Consider the following 20,004-nt stretch of genomic DNA (forward strand, 5'->3'; position numbering starts at 1 on the left):
TTTGTGTTACGTATTTGGCATAAATTTGTTTGGTTGCCTCATGGCAGCACTGCATGAGTTCCGATACGACGAGAGTAAAGCCAATTTATTTTTTTTTCGACTGATGGATACCCTACTTTGCTTGCTTTTCATTTTAGTTTCATATCTTACTTTGAAAGAAGTTTACATAAGCATTAAAAACATCCTCCTTGGATGTTAAATTTAAATTTCTTGGCTATAGGGATCAAGAATAGACAATTTGGACTAAGAAAAACCACTTTGCTAATTTTCAAGAATTATATTTACATTTGCTATTATCCTTAACCGCATATACCCTTATAAAAGACAAATGGAATGGTAATCTAAAATATGGCAAGTACTCGAAATTGTTGATAGTTACCAATTTGTTTTGCTTTAAATCAGTTTTACTAGTTTTTACTCAATTTTCCAGTTTTTCCATATCATATATTTCTGTTTAGTGTTTTTGTTTTTATTTGGTTGGGTTTTTCTATTTTCCAGCTTTTCCTTCGACTCTATGTGTGTGTGTTTTTTTTTTTTTTGCTGATGTCATTGCTAGCGGCCAAGTTTTATTATTATTGCTGTTGATTTTATTGCTGACTAAAGCAAAGTGTGCTGTCATTTATCGATTTTATAGTAACCACACCTACATAACCACCTCCCGTCACTTCCCTCACTTTAAGCGTCCCGTTCCTTATCGCTAACGCAATATCTGCCCTGCTCAAATACATATATAGATACAATATATATTTGAAATACATTTGAACATCTCTATTGTTTGATTTGCACGCATTAATCTGGTCAAGGTAAATATGTATTTTTTTCCCAAATATTTTTTGTTGTTTATTACTTTTCAATTCGTATATCGAAGCGTATATTTTGGATTATTCAACTCAATATGGATTTTTATTTTCGATGCTCAAATATTTTGATTGATCTTTTTGGGTTTTATGACTCAGCTAAATATTTTCTGTTGAACAACAAAATTGTAATTGATTTTTCCCTTGTCAGATGCACTCAAGAAAATATTATGCCCAGAGATCGTTTATTAAAGAAAGATCATTTTCAATCCTGAACCTGAAAATCCTTAATTAAACAAGCTTAGTTAAATCTCGAGAAACGATTACCTAGTTTATGATAAGTGAACAAAATCTTTCTTCAAATAAGAAAAAAATTTCTATGCTCTTTTGGTTTAAAAATTTGATTTTGCATCTCATTAAATTTATTTATGTTTATGGTCCACTTGAAGTTGGGCATTAATATATGCAGTTTCACAATTTTTGCAATATATTTTTTTAACACAAGGCTTAAAACCTAAATTATCTATAATTACAGATGAGGTAATTACTTTACTGTGAAAATTGTCTATCGGTTCGTAAAATTTCTTCTTGAAGGGAAGCAAAAAAGGTGTTCAAAGAGAACTTGAACAGATTTCAAAAAATAAATTGAAAACTTTTTAAAAATATTATAGACATTGATTAGCTAATGAAAATGTAAATGACGGAATTATATTATTAATGTTGTCTATGTAGCCGACCCCTTTTCCAATTTCCCCCCTTCTGCACACAAATGAAAACCCTCAACCGCAAATCGAAATAAAACACATTTAAATTATTATTTGTTTTTTTTTTTCGACTTGTTTCTTTGTTTCTGGTTCATGGTTGTTGTTCGCTTTTCGTTTTGTTTTGAGAACTCAATGCAATACATTTTTGCATTTCAATATTGGTTAACCGAATCGATCAAAAATACATGAGCACATTTATTCACATTTAAAAAAATAATTTCATTACATTTACAAGAATATATGAATTTGTTTGATTTGTTTGTTTGTATGTAGTATATATGTATATGGAGGATTCAAATTATATATATTTATGTACATACATATACATAAATATATATGAATTCCTTTCCATTTTCAATTATCATGTTTAATACACAAAAAATTTTAATTATTCATTCGAATGCATAAATGCGAAAATACAAGAGAAGAATTATCAGAGTGTATGAGTGTGTGTGTGTGTGTGTGCATATGTGTGAGCTTGTGTGTGTGTGTAAATTTGTATAAATAAACAATCTGTAAAAAGAGTTTCATTTGATCTCTTTGAAGTTATCCTTCAATTTTTGCTTTGATGTTTCGTTTCAATAAATATTTGTTTTGCGAAATTTGTTTGTTTCATTTCATTTTGTTGCGTTTTTAACATGAATAAAAAATACAATTTCCAACAGTTAAAAACAATGCGACTTTTCATTATATAGTACATAACATTCATAAATATAAATAGGTATATATATACATATACATATATATGTCGATATATATGTATATATCAACAATTGCCCAGGTAGCAAGTTTTCTTCTTTTCTTTTTTTCTTTTTTGTTTTTTTAAGAGTAAACGTTATAATATTAATTATAATAAATATTAGTTTTTAATAGTAATAGTTTCATTTCAACAACAACTAGGGTATTACGAATGGCACATACAGTTCAGATCATAAACACAGTATATATATATATAGTATATAGATATAGATATCTGGTATATAGGTATATAGATTTCAATTCTATTTCATTTCATTTTAAGGTCCAGATGAGATCATTTGTGATCGTTTTTGGGACCTGACAAAAATAATAAAAACTCAAATATTTGTTAACATCTTGTTTTGTGCTCCATTTATATTGTTGGTTCCTTTTTTTGTTTTTTTTTGGTCGAAATTTCATTTCGTTCAGTTTTGTGGACAAACAAAATACTCAGTATTATTGCTTTAAGGCGGTGCCAAACCCTAAAATTATATATATATATATGTAAATATATATGTTAAGTAATAAGAGGCATAAAATGTGGACCACTTGGACAAGATTTAGTTACAATTTGTATGTGTGTTAACCATTTGAAGTAAAAGTTTCTCCTCTCATCATCAGCATCGTCTCCTCAATCCTTTTTGTTGAGAAAATGGAGGACGTAGTGAAGCACTAGATCGTAGCAGTACTTATATTCGGTCATATTCTCAACCAATTGCGGACGATGACGACGCACCGTTTTGACCGCCTGAAAGACATCGACCTCCCCGTGCTGAATGACCTGCTCGATGCACGCATTCGCCGCACAATAAACCCCCGCACGACTGCGTCCATCGGGCGAGACAACACAGACGGGCCCGTAGTCGACCTTATTCCGCCATATCTCAACCATATTCATCAGATAGACCAACGAATTGGTGGAGCTAGGCACTTTATGGCCCATTGGCCAGCATGTTAACTGAAACAATTGGACGGTTCGAGTGGGTGCCTTAACGCCAGCCATCATCTCGGTGAGCGATACGATTTTCTTATTGATCTTGAATTCCCACTGCTTGATGTTGGTATAGCTCTTCGACATCACATAGTGCACAGAGAAAACTGGGCCATATTTCTCCATTTTCGATTTGTTTGGCCAGAATGAGGGATACTGCTGCGATTGAGATGGCGGCTGGCAGAGAACTACCACAGCGGAGCATTCTTGATCGTACACCAGGGACCAGAACTCACCCAATGTATGTTTCATGGGCCATTCGGTTACAATGTATTCCCTTGGCTTTGTATACCCATCAACGAAAACCGAGTTGATGTAGTCGGTGAAGGCATTGCCTTGAAACGAGGTGAGATACGGCCGGAAATTATCAGGTGGCACACATAAAACATCGCGATTCTTCTCACGATTATCCGCTCGATGGCCGCCAGCACAATCCCCAATGGTAAAGCGGGGCGTTTGCTTGCATATCTGATCGTATTCCGACTGATACTCGTTCATCTTGGTGCCAGAATTGCGGCGAGCTTTGGCCTTAAGGCGATCTGAGAGTTCGGAAACGGGAAACCATGTCTTGCCACAAATAATATGCTCCTCCAGTGTGTCGTAGATGAACTTGTATTGCTCCACATTCTCGACAAGGCCTTTGCGCGATTGCCGCAATTTCTTTAGATAGCCAAAAACATTGAAACATTCCTCCTCCTCGGCCAGTTCCAGATTGGCATCGATGGACATATAAACGCCCGAGCGTCCGCCTCCGTCACTACAGTGCACCAGAATGGGTCCCCGCATATCATCTTCGTCTTTGATGATATTACCCACAACCAAACGTACTCGTCGACGAAACTCAAGCAGAGCATTGGAAAATGGGCATGAATGGGAATACCATTCGGTGTAGTGAAATTGCAGAATTAAACGTTCATCGCTAACCTCGCCCTGCTCGTTCTTCTTGTAGAGCCTAAATGTGCGTATATGGAAATTGGCCAGTTGCTCTTCTCTTACGATATTTATGTGTATGTCCCCGTATGTCTCGTGGACCTCCATATTCGGTGGCCAATACTGCACACACATGACCTTGGCGAAGTCAAAGGTCTTCGTTAGCATCACAATGGCGCTGATATTCTCCTGCCACACCATTCGCCAATATGCATTCACAGTCTCTTCCACGGGTCCCTGGGTCACGATATACGCATTGGGCTTGAGTAAACTATCTACGTAGGATGCATTCACATAGTCCGAGTCCTGTAGTCCGCCAAGCTTCTCTAGAACAACACGATTGTAATCGTATGGAATGCACTTGGGATTCTGATTCTTTTCCTGATTGTTCTTTTTCATGGCATGCCGGCAGGTGTTGGTCTCCACTTTGGCAGCCGTTTGAAATTCCAATTTATACAATACGGGAAATTTGCGACGCAGATCGCACAGTTTGAGAAAATGACGTATATCGATGGGTCCCATGGGTATGGTTTTCGATAACGAATTGTTTGCATCGCGTGCCTCCAATTTGATGCGTTCAAAGGATAATAAACCACTGTTTAGCATGCTCAGCTTGATGGTGTTCGGTATGGAGACAATGGTACGACTTTTCCTTTGCTGCTTCTCCACGTCATCGTAGCGAGCAGATGACCTCGACCTGGGTTTGCTTTGCTTTCCTCCTCCACCACCACCTGATGTTGTAGTTGTTGTTGTGGCTGCTGCTGTCATGGCTAGAGCTTCTGCTTTGTTGTCAACGTAGCCCCCAACACCCCCTGCCGCTGCCGTTGCCGCCGTTCCCGTAGACGTGCCTTCTTCACCCGCTGCCGTTAGCTGCTGCGTTGTCATCATCAATCACGGTATGAGAGAGTGCGTCGTATAGGAGGAAGTAGTCGATTAGTCCATTTGGCTCATCATATTTCTTATTCTTTGGTTAGTATTGCATTTTTATGGATTTTTGGTTAGTAGTATTCGTAAGCTATTTGTTCACCTTTTCCAATGTTTGTTTGTTATAAATATAATGGCAAAAGAATTTTTATATTTTTTTTCCTCGCCTTTTTATTTTCTTTTGCTATTTTGTGTATATTCGTTTCTCGTTTATTCTTCTTCACTACACTTCACGACTGCTGCGACGACGACGACGACAACTGCTGCTGCTGCCTGGCGTGTGTTTGTATCTCTAGCATTTTCAGCTGCCTCGTTGGGGCGAAACTCGTTCGTCGACTGAACGGCAATTCACCGAAAAATCGAAACGAAACAGCCATCCGAATGAAAATTTTCTACAAAATCACCTCCAAGTGGTTGTCCGAGAGAGAGAAAACTCTCCGGCAGCATTTCCCATTTTCACCATGGCACATGTGACTAACTGGCGCCTTCGTGGGTGCTAGCGACGGGTATTTTTAGCAGCGCGGGCGGACAGCACTAAGTGGGCACAGTGCTCCAAAATCGAGTTGATGTGCGTGTAATTAAGTTATTATCATAAATTTATATCGCTTTCTTTTTTTTTTAGGTGCTGGGTAGCACTTTTTATCATTAAACAGTAAACACACATTAAACCGTAAATTACAGTTTCGAAATTCATCATAAATATTATCACGACACAACTTAGATTCTCTATAAACTGTTATGAGGGGTATCGAAGTAAACTCAAGGTAAAAAATTATTATCTAGCATTCGCAGACTTAGGAAACCTTATAATACACTTAAGAGAATGATAAATGAGTTAAGTCAGAATAACCCAAATATATAAGCTTTTATTATTTATTAATAAGTTGATTTAAGACATTTGTTCCCTCTTCTAATTGCTTCAAAATTCCTTTTCACTTCTGTATATTTGTGTGTCGTGCCACTGTGCAATTCACCTTATAGTATGAATGAAAATTTCGATTTTCCCATTGCCTGGCCATTTCATTGCGGCGAAAACAGAACAGAGGAAGAAAAAAATTCCATTTACCACAAAACAGCGCCCATTTGGTAGGGTCTCTCAAATTCTTGCTTGTTCTCTCTCACGACTCTGTCTCTTTATCTCTGTCGCCTTTTTGGTGTATTCCCTACATATACATATATATATATAATATATATTTTGTATAATTCTCTGGGCGCCTGCGCCTTGCAAGCTTTTCACTTTTCACATTATTATTCATTATTTTGTTGGTGTTTTTCTTTTGGGTGTTGTTGCTATTGTTTTGAGATGTGTAATTGAAAATTCCGCAAGTTAAATGAGGAAGTGACGTTGAATTTTTGCTTAATTTGAACGTATTTTCCATATTTAATTGGCAGGGCTCCCTGGATCAGTCACTGGGCAACGTCAAATTATGCATAAATCACATTCTTCATTTGTATACTTACATAAATATTTTATAAATTTTGTACACAGTTAACTTATTACAATTTCCTGTTATGACCGACCGTGCGAACAGCTGATGCTATTGTAGTATTTGTTGCTGTTGTGTTCTTTTTTTTTGTGGTTGCTATTTGATTTCCGTATGCACTTTGCGTGCACATTGTGGGACGCTCTAAATAGCATTTGGCAATAGCCCATAGCCAAAGAGGAAGCGGACAGTGGCCCGTCGAGACATGCCATGCCATGAAGAACAAACAGATACAACGTAACCCCATGCTCTTCATCATCATGATGATGATCATCATCATTATTGTGATTGTTGTTTTAGCTGGCGCTCGAGGTAATTTCAAATTGCAAAATAATTACATGAAAAATTTGTCACAAAAGCCAAAACAAAAGCAAAAAAAAAGACACAATAAATAGAATCAAGTAATTGAATATGAATAGTTGGTATGGTTGAAGCACACTCAATGCAATCGGATGGCCTTGACTTGAGTTTGATGACCTCAAATTGTAGATTGCTGGTCGTATACTTAATATTTTAGATTAATTCAAGATCATGCCATTTCATAGCAATTGAGAATGATTTTTTAAGTTAAATATCTTATGACAGTTTACAAAAGGAATGAATTTCTACTATAAAGTGCAAACAAATATTGAATTGTAAAATAATTTTGGATCATAAGGGAAGTTGTTAAGAGTTAACTATAATAAATTAGAAGTCATATATGAATTTAATAAATTCTACAAGAAGTTCTCCAACTTGCTGGGTCCTGGAGGATTAAAAGGGCTGTTATCACTTATTAATATTGTTAATAAAGTTCTTATTGATGTCAATCCATTTAATACAATATATAGCCCAATGAAGCACATTTTAGAAAAAAGCAACAAAATTATTAGTTTTGACTCTTAACATCGTTAAATAAACTCATTTATTGTTTGTTTCCCTAATGACAAAAACTAAGTTTGATGCTTGCAAGTGATAAAATAATTCTTAAGCAGGGAATCCCTGGCGTGTTTTATCGAGAGAGATGACTGTAAACTTTTACCTATATCAACAATTCTAAGCTAGAATATAATCTTGCATTTCAGGCAAAAATGTTTATTAGACTCAGGACTTTAAACTATTTTGGTGTTTCTTTGTCATGTGTCCAACAATTACAGACACGAATAAAAAATATCTATTAAATTGTAACATTAACTGAGACTTATTATCCTCGGGATTTCTAAATCTCATTACATACTTTAGTTTTCAAACGATAACTATAAATATTCGAAACTCTCTCGTCCACAATTTAAGTAAAATCTTTAACAATTTGGAATATTCAAACTAAAAGCATAGGAAATTCGTTTGTAATGCTAAAATATGTACATGTGATGCCCACTCAGAGGGCGACCACACGAATTGCTTGCGACAGCTAATTTAATATACGAGACGGTTCTCAGGTCGCACGAAAATCCAACAGGCAAAGGCAAAGCGCTTGGCAATTGTAAATTGTAGTAGGCACCTAATTTGAGAACTGTTGACCCATTAAGCGTGCAAAACCCTCCCCAAAGTTCGCAGTGGCCAACACTCAGGGTACTTAAGTAGTGTGGCCCGCTGCCGTTCCGCACATGTTTATGACTAAGCCAACAAAGCGTTGACTGCGGTTGACCGCAGTTACTACACAATGAGTGAGGACAACGAGCGAGCCCCAGCTCCAGGTTTTGCGTCATCATCAGCAAACCAAATCCCCATGTAAGCCCCGGCCTTGTGTCTGGTTGTGGGGTGGGGTTCTTGGATCTGGGACCTCTTGCCGACGTTCAACTAATTAGCATTAAATCAGCTGTAACAGACATTTTAGCTGGGGCACTTACCTTGCCGAATATGGTGAGGCCACCGTGTTTCATATTGAAGGTCGGCGCGTCCGCATAACTTGAATCGGCCCAAGGGGTGTGGCAAGTGGAAGTTAATGTCATGTATCGGACTCCAATTGCATATAGTGTGCGCAATACAGCCAGGGAGCCGCCCAACGAGTGTCCGCCTTCGACGCCGGTTAAGGAGCAAAGTTGTTGGTTCTTGTGCGCCTCAATGATGTCTGCAAATAGTCGAAAAGGAATAAAGGATATGAGTGACGAGAGAGTGAGAGGGTGGGGGTGGTGCAGCGGTTGAGTCAGTTTAAACTTTGGCTTTGCATTGTTTTTGGCAAGCAAAGCAAAAGTAACATTTGTTGTTTTCTGGTCTGTCATTTTGTTTTGCTGCCCCGTTGAGCTCTCTGTTCATTGTGGTTTTTCTATCTAGCTCCATGTCGCTCTGTCTGTCCAACTGTCTGTCTGTCTGTCCAACTCGCCTGTCCCTCCCTTTGTACAATAGTCCTGTCAGTATTTCCCCTCTCCCTCCCCACCACCACGACCAAAAGAAACTCTCCTTGCCTGACAGTTTTGCTGTGTTGTGCAATATTTACGCTTGTCTTGGCCAAAGAGCTTTGATCTTCTCCTTGACATTTTGCTCCTCCGCGTTCTTTTGTTTTGCAAGTAGTTGTCATTATTTTATTATTTTCCAGTCAACAAGCTAGAATAATGTTTGCATAAAGTTTTTTCACAAGTCACACGCAACTTTTTTCAAACAATTTAATTTTTTTCTTATTTATTCAAGTGAATAAAAGTATTTTTATTCCAAATTCTTTATAAAAAGAAATTTATTTAGTTCAAATTGTTGGTCTTTGACATACTTTAGGAATGAAAGAAATTGCACAATCAAATTGGATATATATTTTCATTTTATTAAATCTATTTCGTAATCTATCTAATTTTCTTCTTTGTTTGTACATTTTGTGAATTCGTAGAGAAGCCTTTTTAGTAATAAATATATATTCTGAATCAGCATTATAAGCTGAGTCAATATATCCACATTTGTGTGGATCTGCATGATTTGATTAACGTAGAATAAAGAATTGTCTCATAGTAACAATCTGGCGAAAAGTAGCTTCCTTTTGTTGCGATTGCTTTGATTGCTGAAGTATTTTTTTTGTAACCTTGGAAAAAGGGTATATTTATTTTGGTCAGAAGTGTACAACGCATAGAAGGAAGCATCTCCGACCATATAAAGGCACATATGGACTCAGTGAGTTTGGGTTTATGGTCACCACAAACTTGCATTTGGACATAAAATCCACTTCGGTTGGATGTCTACAAGTTGGCTACAAAGTTAAGATACTCGACGAACAGGTCAATATCTTGGGAAACAACGAAGTCGGAATAGAAGAAGATGGATTTCTATATATAATTGATCGAAAAGAGGATATGCTAAGATACAACTTATCGACGTATTTTCCCAATGAAATTCAAAACGTCATTGAACAAATATCTGATGTAATTGAAGTCTGTGTCTTTGGCTTGTGTATAGATGCCAATGCTGATACACCTGCTGCTGTTGTAGTAAAAAAGAAAGGTTGCAGGCTTCAGTCCCAAGATGTGGTGGATTATGTAAAGGAAGATGTGGAAGAAAGCTATAAGCATATGGATGGCAAAGTGCTGATTGTGGAAAATTTAATACGAGGTCTGGGTGACAAAATTAATCGAAGGGCTAATAAGGAAAACTTTTTAAGAGTTATGAATGGCAATTAGCTATCAAAACGATAAAATTAAGCAACAAAGTTAATTGGAGTAAATAAATATAAGTCTCTTTGACTGTGAGCAGTTTTACTTATTTTTAATGAGATTATATCTTTTCTTTTCGGAAAAATGTTGGCCTTTTTTTTTAAATTAGAAAACCAAATTCTTTGTGCTTTATCAAGAATGTAATTTAATTTGTTTTAAAAAAAGTGCATTCATATCGATACTAATAACATTTTTCTAAATATTTGGGACATTTATTTATGTTAAAAAATTGTATGTTTATTCCCAAGTTAAATAAATTTTCAAAATTTTGAAAACAGCATTATTCAGGATTCATTCATCATTATTTGTCAAGAGCATTAGAGGGTTAGCGAATTCAAATACATTTCTTTTTAAACGGTCACTCTACATTTCGCATTCGATAACGATAACGATAGAAAAAAATCGCATGAATTAAAATCAAGTAAGCAAAGAAGTTATGAAAAATTCCATTACTATGAGAAATGCAAATCAAGTAGGCAATGCCAATTTGGAAAATGGAAAAATTCGACTACCTAATCTCACCGAGAGCTCTTATTCAGTGTGTAAAAACATTCAGTTCGATACGGTCGTTCATCTCATCTCGTGCTGCTTTAGAAAATGTTATAAAAATTAAAATAAAGACAAAAGTCCTTTTTAGATCTCAACAATCCAAATTATGACAAAAAATTTAAGTCAATCATTTAGTTCTTAGTACTGCGAGGATCTCCTGTAATTGTACCTTCCGTGCGGGCGAAAGCGGAAACTCTGATGTGTGGAATGCTGCTAACCGAAAAGGAGCCACAAGGATCGGATTCCAAATTTCACCTTAACTACAATGCAGAATGACGGGAAATACCGACGGAGAAGTGGACGAAAACGGAAAGGGTTCCGTATCGGCGCCATAGCGTAAAGTATCCTTGAGATGGGATCCAGGGAAAGGAGCCTAGCGATTGCAGTTTTTTTTTGATGTGGTATGTATTTTTATTTGGAAATTCAAAGCACCCTCACCCGATGCAATTCAATGCATTGTCCAGTTAAATTAACTTTTGGCCAGGATAAATAGTCGCCATGTTAAAAACTGCATAAGGTGATTCTTCCGCATTATAAAGACGGCTACTTGGCCAGGATAAAGAGTCGCCATCTTAACTGCAGGCTAAGAGGCGATTCTTCCGCATTATAAAGAAGGGGGGAAAAAACCATTTAGTGGGAGCTAAAAGGACGGCAATCAACCAAATAGAATCGCCAACCAAGGACATCAAAAGGCAAACCAAGGTAAGCAAAACTGCCTTAAAGAGAGTCCCAATATTGCAAAACTTCATCCTTGGCCTTCAATAATTTCAGAGATATTTCGCCCAATCTATTCTCGACGAGGACTCCGTTTTGATAGACCACGGATAAAAGACGTTAAGAGCACAAGTCCTTTATGCGCTTCAAATTTGGTTCCAATCAATTTGGTTTAGTTGCCTGAATGTCGACGTTGTCTTCGCTTTCGCTGACACGGTGGTCACAATGACAAGATGTCCTCGCTGTACTACGGGAAAACAGATTCTCCATCGTATTCGGCGAGTGCGGCGTAAATTTTGTTCTTGCTGAATTTTGTCATTATATGTAATTTTTTTGTATGACGGCGCGAGATGAGAAGGAACATAGGCACGATATTGCCACAAATTATAGAATTGTATAAAATAAATATTTCAAAATGTCAAAAGTCGTGAATGTCTTTCAGTCTATATTTTGATCCTTTTTATGGCGCGAGTTTAATTTCTGTTAAAATCAGGAATTCTTCACCTTTCCTTCAGTAAATGTAAATTGCAGCAAGATATGAAAAATAACTATATTGCGAAAAATTTATAATGTTAAATGAAATAATTTCAATAGTCAAAATTATTGTCTTGTAGGGTATTTTATTCCTACCAAAAATGTGTATATTTGTATATTGTAAATTTAATTTGACATTAGCATACTGGAGTCAAAATCGGTTAGCAAATAAATATGATGAAAAATCAAAACTGTGCTTCAGCCGGTAAATCTATCTAAATTATAAGTTTTTTAATCATAGCACAAAATGTCAGCGGGTTGTCTGTATTTTACCAGCAGATTCTGCTAAATAACTATAGAATTAGTGTAGCTATATCATGTCTTCAGAGCTAGAACTAGTTGGGGGGGAATTACAACTAAATGAAGCGAATAAAGCCCTAAGACCACCTTTTTGAGCATAGCCTAAAAAAGAACATAAAGATATTGCATCAATTCTCCTCTAGAAATACTTATATTTTTGTTTTTATTATTACAAATCGAGTACGATTAATCTATCAAACACTTAAAAACTAATGGACAATTTATGCTTCTCTTTTTCCTCCCTCCATAATTTCCCTGTTTCTCTCGTTCTGTTCGCTTATCATGAAATCACAATGAGGTTGCCATAATTTGTCGCAGCTATTCAAATTCAGTATTTTGTTCGCCCCATTTTAATAACATTTCAAATGTCACACACACATACAATAACAAGAATATAAAGGAAAACCAAAAGAAAATCGAGTCAATAAATTTTCCACAGCCAAGAGGAAGAATGAGGGAAGAATGTAAGCAAAAAGGAAACGAAAAGTGAAACAGGAAAAGGACCTAAAATCCGCTTGCAAGTTTTCAGGCAATAAGCAAATAAGCTGCGCAAAATCAAAAAGGGAGCTCTGGAATTGTTCTCAATGCTGTTGTTACTTTCCCTCCCTCTCTCCCTCTCCCTGTTTCTTTGCTCCATTTCTTCCGCCAGCCAAATACCTGCCACAAGAACCTGTTCGATGTCGAAGTCTCGAGACTTGGAGTCATCGTCAAAGCCGTAAAACCCTAAAATATGGAGCAAATAAACAAATGTTCAGAGCCAACTATTGGTTGCTGTTGCCATTTCTGTTGCTGCTGCTGTTGCTGCTGCTGTGTGCTCTGTGGCATTGAAAAGGAAAGCAAACCAAAGGCACTAAAATGCGCCACGTGAGCAGAAGTTCAATTTTGTGAACGCAACGAATGCGACGACTACGGCAGGGAACTTCTCTTCTTGCCAGTTACCTTCGCCCATTCTTTGCTGACTCTTTGGTCCTGCATGTAATTGTCTGTGACTTTGCCACTGCCGATGGACGACGACCAATGGCTGGCTGTAATGTATAATAGATGGCCCCATGTATCGGATGCGAATTGAGGCAATACTCCATGGCACGGAAAATGCTTCCAATACATTTCAAAATGAAAATCCCCAACCAAATGCCACTTGACGCAATAAACCAAAGCCGGCAGAACCCAAAGAGGAGCCAGCTCAGAAGCAATATGAAGAATTTACAACAGCAGTAAAAAAAAAAAGAAAAAACCAAAAATACAAACCATAAAAAAATAACACAAAATATTGAGATAGTTGCATTTTGATGCTCTTCAAATGCCAGACAAATGCATTTGCAAAATAACAGCTACTTGGTAAAAATTCATTTGTGTTTTCATGTTTATTTGGTGTTGTTGTAAATAATACTAATCATCTTTAAACTAGGGATTAAAGCATTTTATTCAATAAGTTTAAGAAAAGTGTGCAACGCTTTCTACAAAAATTGCAACATGAAATTCCAAATAAAACAAAATATACAAATTTCAAAATGTAAATTTGGAGAAGTTGGAAAATTCTGGTAGAGTTTTTAATATTTCGATTCCAGCTTTATTGTTTTTAAAACTTTGTTTGCTTGTAGCATTTTGGTATTTAAAAATTGGTGACTCAATCAGAATCATTATTTGGTGATTGGAATCTTTTCGAAAACAAAAGCTGAGACTAAAAATGTTTTAAATTTTGGAAAATGTAAATTAATTTCGAACCATTTTTGTCACATACAGGAGGATAGAAAAATGGATTATTAATGAGAGAGAGTAGAATGTTTTTTAGCCAGGCTTAATTCGAAGTTAGATATGAACAAATGAGGCAAGTTAATACTTGTTTAAGATTTCAAAACACTCTCCCTATTCCCATATATAGCATGCCAGTAGTTCTCTCTCTTAACAATCCTGACCTTGTTAAAAATGAATATTAAATGCATGTGAAACATTCCGTCATACCCCATTTGAAGTAAGTGTATCCAAAGTCCAAAGCTTAATGGGACTGAAAAGCATTTTCTTTCAAACAGAATGCAATTTTCTCAATATTCTTTTGTTATCTCCCTACTTTTACTTCTATTTCACTGTGAATGCTGTCTCTTTTTGTTGGAGTGTAAATTGAAGTTTACACTTTCGCAGGTGAAAATTGAAAATGGCAAATAAAAAAAGCATTGGCACATTTGTAGTGGAAAATGTAAAGTAGCAAAATGCTGGCCAGGTGACCGAGACGAGAAGTGGGAGGCACTTAACAGCATATCCTTCCATCCTAGGATGCAACGCTCATTTGTTTAGTCGTCGCTGTAAGCAAGGAGTCAAAAGTTGAATACAGACAAGGATTTGGTCTTGCACTTGGACAAGGACTGGCAGTTGTTTTCGGACTAACTGACGAATGGACGAGGGGACTACTGACACGCCACGTCATTCGTCGCGTTGTGTTTCGGTTCGTTAGCTTTCAATTTTTTACAATCACTCTGCTCGGCAGCAGTTGCCGTAACACTACAGCAATAGAGTAAAGTAAGAAGAGTGTAAAGGGCGTAATCATGCCCTGCTGCATTTGCTCAATAGTCAGTTGCATTTGGTATATTCCCCCCCGCTTCCCCCGCTTTGCTGGTTTTCCCTTTTGTATTTACACGACATGTGAACGAGCGCAGAACAATTTGATGTGAATTTATTTGCAGTAGTTAAAATAAAATGTTGGGTTTTATTTTATGCAACAGCAGCTGGGATTTCGGCCGTGTTGGGAACAAGAAAGAGAGAGAGAGAGAGAGAGAGAGAGAGAGAAAAAACAGAATGTATTGGCATGATGTCTGGTTGTTTGCTCTGATTTCTTTGTAGTATATGTTTCTGATTTTTCTGGTCTTTTTATTTTTGTTATTTTTTTTTTAAGTGTTGGGTTGATTTTTGTGCTTGTTCCTTTGATTCGGACATGTTTACGGTTAGCTCAAAGGGAATTGTGTTTGATTATACGAAAATATGTTTAAACAAGGTTGTAAAATATCCATCCAATGAAAACGTATATAAAAATCGGATGGCCTTTGTTTAATATTTATTGATAAACACTTTTGTGATTTCAAAATGAAAGAGAAATTAAATACTTTTGGATAGATTTATGAATTGAAAGTAACTTATTCTCTAACCAGTTAAAGATTTGTGTGGCAATTCTTCTGGTTTGTTTTAAGTTATGTTCTAAAAGACCAAGAAAAATTCAAGGACCAACATCAAAAGGATCTGTTACTTAAGGTTGGCAGGTTGTTTCCTTAATCTACGTATCCAACCATCTTATGATCGAATGAACGAATATTAAAAACATTTTTGACTCTTGATAACTTCATCTTTCTTGAATTTTGTCGGATATTTCCATGCATGATTTTCCTCTTGTTTTGTCCTCTGCTTTGCATTAAGCTTTCAAATCAAGCATTGCTCAATTTGCCAAAGATTTGAGGCATTCATTTTCTCCAATCTTTACCTATGGATTTTCAACAATTAAAACGAATTTTTTTTTGTCTGCTGACTAAATGAAAAATGCAATCCCTCTTTGAACCTCTTAAGAAATGGCAAATTGGAAGTAAACATGAGTGGAGAGTGGGAATTGTTTGCTTTTTGCATTTGTTTTGTGTTGCACTTTTTCTCTTCTCTGTCTACTTTCAGGCAAACCAACAAACTGGAAAACAAACAAACATATGTATGGAAACTCTTATCAGAAAATGTTCTCTCTACTCTACCATAATATTTCATGCTAAAAGTTTTCCTGTTTCATATTTCTTCTCATATTTTTTCAACATGATTTATTGACATTTCCATTTACGGCCACATAAATGTTTCATCGCAAATGCCGGAAGCGATTTGTTGCACTAAAAAGAAATAAATAGAAATAGAAGGAAAAACGTATAAGAAAACACACTAAAAGATTGCCAAGAGTCGAACCGATGCAGCCTCCACTCCAGAAGGAGTAGTGCAAATCAAAATGCAAAACGGAAAACAAACCGAACAAACAAGGAAACTCGAATGCTGGCCGGGGAGTCGGAGTCTTGCAACATAAGTCACAAGAAGAAGTTGCAGTTCTCATTCTCGTTGTTCCCACAAGGCCCCTGGTTGCTTTTTGGGCCTCTCCCCCTTGGAGGCAAGAAATATGAACTGTTTCGTGTAAACGAGGTCCGCAAAAAAAAGGAACTAGGTGAGTGGCGGTATATCAAAGGAAATGCCGCAAAAATATGGCACGCAGTAAGCAGCTACCTCAAGAGTCCTAGCAAAAACTAGCAAATGTGATGTTTTTTTTTTTTTGTTTTTTGTTTTTTAGACAGCCAAGATACTTTTAACAACTAGCAAAGAGAGTGGGAGAGAAACTCTTTCCTCTGAAAAGTTTCACACAAAATAAAAAAGAACCCGCTCGCATGAACGGAATGTAAACTAGCATGCGTGGCCTGTGGTATTTGTTTGTCGGCATAGTTTCACTTTAAGAAACAATTTTCTCGTTGGTTTTCGGCATTTCCTTTTAGTTATCTTCTTAACTTCTCTTTAGTTAAGCTGAGAAAAACTTACCCTGCGCCGATGTACATGTGGTTAGTTGCGGTGAATAGCGATCGGTTAGTCTTTTAATCACATCAATTTGTTCAAGGGTTAACTGAACTGCATCACGATGCTGAGCTTCGCAGGGCACATAAGCTGCCCAGAACTGTAAGAGAAGAATACAAGTTGATAAGCATAATGAGTTATTGATTATATAAAAGATTTTCAATTTATCTTAGAGCTATTTAGGATCCTTGATGACTCAGAAATTCTTATGATTCCATGCATCTGACTTTCTGTTACATTTTATTAAATTACTTTTGATTTTGAGGCCTTATTATTACAAGCATATGATGGCACACAATCATTAGTCACTAGTTGGTGGGCTAATTAGTATTTGTTTAAAAATTTAGGAAATTTGCATTTTTTTCTAAGATCCTACAGGTTACAGTTCTCTAGGTTTTGCAGTTTTTAGCTACATAAATATGATCTAAAATGATTTATTTTAAATGCTGTTGTTCTAGACTAAAATCTCTGCGGAATCTGGCGTTATTTATTAGTATTAAACATGGACACTAACTAACGATATAGGAGAACCTTATTACATAAAGAAGAAATAATGAGAAAAATAATGTATTAAAGTTTAAAGGGAGAGATCCTTCCAGTATACATATATAATTTATGTCCCTAACGTAGTCTATATACTATTCTTTACTAAATAAGTATGTAATTAAAAACGAAAAGCTATGAAAAATAGTTTCTTCTTTAAGAATCCAAAGACAGTAAAATTTGTAGCAATATAAATAAATGCGATATAAATGTGACACCTAAAGAAATTTTGGGCTGAAAGTAAAATGTTTTTGCAAAAAAAAAGAGGACTTAAGTTGTAAGTGAGTTTGGTTAAAGTTTTACACGATTATCAGACATGTGTTCAGCAGGCAACCTTGCAACCGCATTTACCATGCCAAACCGAACAAGAGAGAAAGAGAGAGAGAGAGAGAGGAAGAGAGGGAGAGAGAGAGAGAGGGAGAAAGACACCCACAAAATGTCCTAGCACCCGAAAAACCCATTGCAGCAGTTATCATTTATCGTTGCATTTCATTATTTCGACCAAAGTTCCCAGGCATCCAGCAGAGCTGAGTGAAAGAGAGGCAGAGAGTGGGAGAGAGAGAGAAAGAAAATGAGTCCCAGCAACAATAACGATACATACCAACCGAATTTTGCCGAAAAATACCTTATGGAACATACACAGAGAGAGACAGGTAAATGAACGTAAACGATAATGAAGGTAGTCAGTAGTCAGAATTGCCACTGTATGTGAATTTGTGTGTGTGTGTGTATGTGAATGTGTGTGTGTGTGTGTGTGTGTGTGTGTGTGTGTGTGTGTGTGTGTGTGTGTGTGTGTGCAATTAACCCAAATTGAACTAATGTTCATGTACTTTTCAACCCTGATAAGCTGACACTACGAACAACGACCGGAACAAGCGACCGCCGGACTCAGCTCTCGTTTTTCCCTTCTCCTGTTTGCCCCCCATTTTGGACTCTGCATAAATGAGAGGATGTTGAATAAAACAAAAACAGAAAAACAAACACTAACTAAAAATCGACACTGGGAATTCCAGGAAGATAAACTTTGCGCTGCTTTGTGCAAATGGAATGTTACAGTCGTCCATGAGGCTTCGTCTCCCCCCCCCCCACAAATTTCTATGTCTGTTGTACCTACAATTAAAATTGCACAAATGCTAAGTCAACGAGTTGACCCTCCACAGACCCGAAAAACTCACAAAATGCAATTGCACAACTAAACAGGCAAACACTCAACACCTTGCCGAAAGCGGAAGAGACCATCTCCCTCTGCCCTTTTCTCTCCATCTCTGTCTGTCTGTCTGCCTGTGCTGGTCTGTGGGATTTTACAAATTGTTTTTTAGACCACACAAAAATTTTCGTTTCGTTTATTGAAAAGTTTTACATTTTTCATAGCGTTTGTCGTCTCTAGATACGAGACGTAAATTTTCTCTATGAATTACGCCTAAATGTATGCACTTTATCATCATCATCATGAGCATCCTTGGAGCATACTCATCATTATCATCATCATTATCATGAAGATGATCATTTTTGGGGGAAAACTGCAAATGAACATTTGCAATGTTTTGTGTTGTTTTGCTTTTAATTTACTGCCTTGGAATACTTTTTTGGACTACGTGCTTAGCCCAAATGCTGCTTCCTCCTGGCACTTGTCCAGGAGGCTTTACCCAGCTACAGAGCGAGAGAGAGCTGCTCACGAATTTATATTAAAAATTATTTATTACATTTGCCATAGCTTTTTCTCCTGCTCCACCTCTGGCTGCTCCAGTGCTTCTCTTTCTGCTGCTGATGTGGTTGTTGTTATTTGTGTGCCCAGCAAAAAGCCAAAACTTTTTAATTGCTCTTCTTTTCTCTTCTTGTTTTTATTTTTTTTTTTGTTCTTTATTTTTTTTTTCCTTCTGTTTTTTATATGTTCGGAATTGTTTTTCCCACTCAACAAGGTTCCTTGTTTTTCCTGGTCCAAGGAGACACGTACGTGCTTTTATTTTGGTCTAATGATATAACGTGATAGACGGTTTTTCCAGAGTTTCTTTTTCTGCCTTTTTCTCAAAAGTTTTGCCTGTTTATAGCAATACTTATATACACATTTATATATATTTACCTATAATGTACATGAAACCATGTTTTCTCTTTTCAAATGTACAATTAAAAAGCTTTTTTTTCCCCCGGAACTTGGTAAATAAAACTATTTTAATTTGAATTCACCACACGATTCTTGAAGAATTCTTAAAACGCATTAAATTAAATGAGATTGAGGAATTTGTAAGGCACAAGCCACCAAATTTAATCAATTATCATCTTTGCTATTAAGCGTTTGTTCCTAATTCTCTCAAAAAGTTCTACGTTTTCGTTGAAGGTTTTTTATTTTGCAAGTAAAATGTCCAAACTGCTTAACTTTTTGATATCTGGAGTTGTTTTAAGCCTTTGTTTTCAATATTGTTACGGTTTGCTACATTATTTGAATGCCTAACCACACAAATTCAAATGCTAGAGGTTAACAGTCTCTACGGTGTTTGTGGTAAACTCTTCTTGGAAAATTATAGAAGTAGCCTTCTAGGAAAAACAAAGAGCGAA

At 36.4% G+C, this 20,004-nt stretch overlaps 2 protein-coding genes and 1 long non-coding RNA gene across 6 annotated transcripts in view; 1 reads left to right on the forward strand and 2 right to left on the reverse strand.

The window, feature by feature from the left end:
• The window catches only part of LOC6641965, a 71,368-nt gene that overhangs the window by 31,611 nt on the left and 19,753 nt on the right, over positions 1–20,004 (reverse strand). Inside the window, exons 6-7 of the mRNA XM_023175576.2 lie at positions 16,876–17,008; positions 8,458–8,678 (exon numbers count right to left, since the gene is read on the reverse strand). Coding sequence (XP_023031344.1) covers positions 8,458–8,678; positions 16,876–17,008 — 354 coding nt within the window. The remainder of the gene's footprint in view (positions 1–8,457; positions 8,679–16,875; positions 17,009–20,004) is intronic.
• On the reverse strand, positions 2,227–5,273 carry LOC6641964 (receptor-type tyrosine-protein phosphatase kappa). Of its 3 annotated transcripts, none has more exons than XM_023175578.2 (2): positions 5,248–5,273; positions 2,227–5,090 (listed from the first exon to the last, which is right to left on the reverse strand). In XM_023175578.2, exon 2 carries the CDS (start codon positions 4,986–4,988, stop codon positions 2,931–2,933), a length of 2,058 nt encoding a protein of 685 aa, XP_023031346.1. In that variant the 5' UTR covers positions 4,989–5,090; positions 5,248–5,273; the 3' UTR covers positions 2,227–2,930. The 3 variants fall into 3 exon arrangements, with proteins under 3 accessions (XP_023031346.1, XP_023031345.1, XP_002065609.3); XM_023175577.2 differs by having other exon boundaries at positions 2,227–5,093; positions 5,248–5,272; XM_002065573.4 differs by lacking the exon at positions 5,248–5,273 and having other exon boundaries at positions 2,227–5,216.
• Positions 10,766–11,929, forward strand: LOC111518538. 2 transcript variants are annotated; one of them, XR_002723993.2, is made up of 3 exons: positions 10,766–11,189; positions 11,273–11,490; positions 11,560–11,929. It is a non-coding gene; the product is annotated as an uncharacterized LOC111518538 (long non-coding RNA). The 2 variants fall into 2 exon arrangements; XR_002723992.2 differs by having other exon boundaries at positions 10,767–11,189; positions 11,253–11,490.

Source organism: Drosophila willistoni, assembly GCF_018902025.1.
Source record: "Drosophila willistoni isolate 14030-0811.24 chromosome 2R unlocalized genomic scaffold, UCI_dwil_1.1 Seg167, whole genome shotgun sequence".
Taxonomy (NCBI): Eukaryota; Metazoa; Arthropoda; class Insecta; order Diptera; family Drosophilidae; genus Drosophila; species Drosophila willistoni.

Excerpts from the sequence above, each read along its gene's own strand:
- LOC6641964 (XM_002065573.4), bottom strand. The coding sequence starts at position 5,108 with ATGATGACAACGCAGCAGCTAACGGCAGCGGGTGAAGAAGGCACGTCT.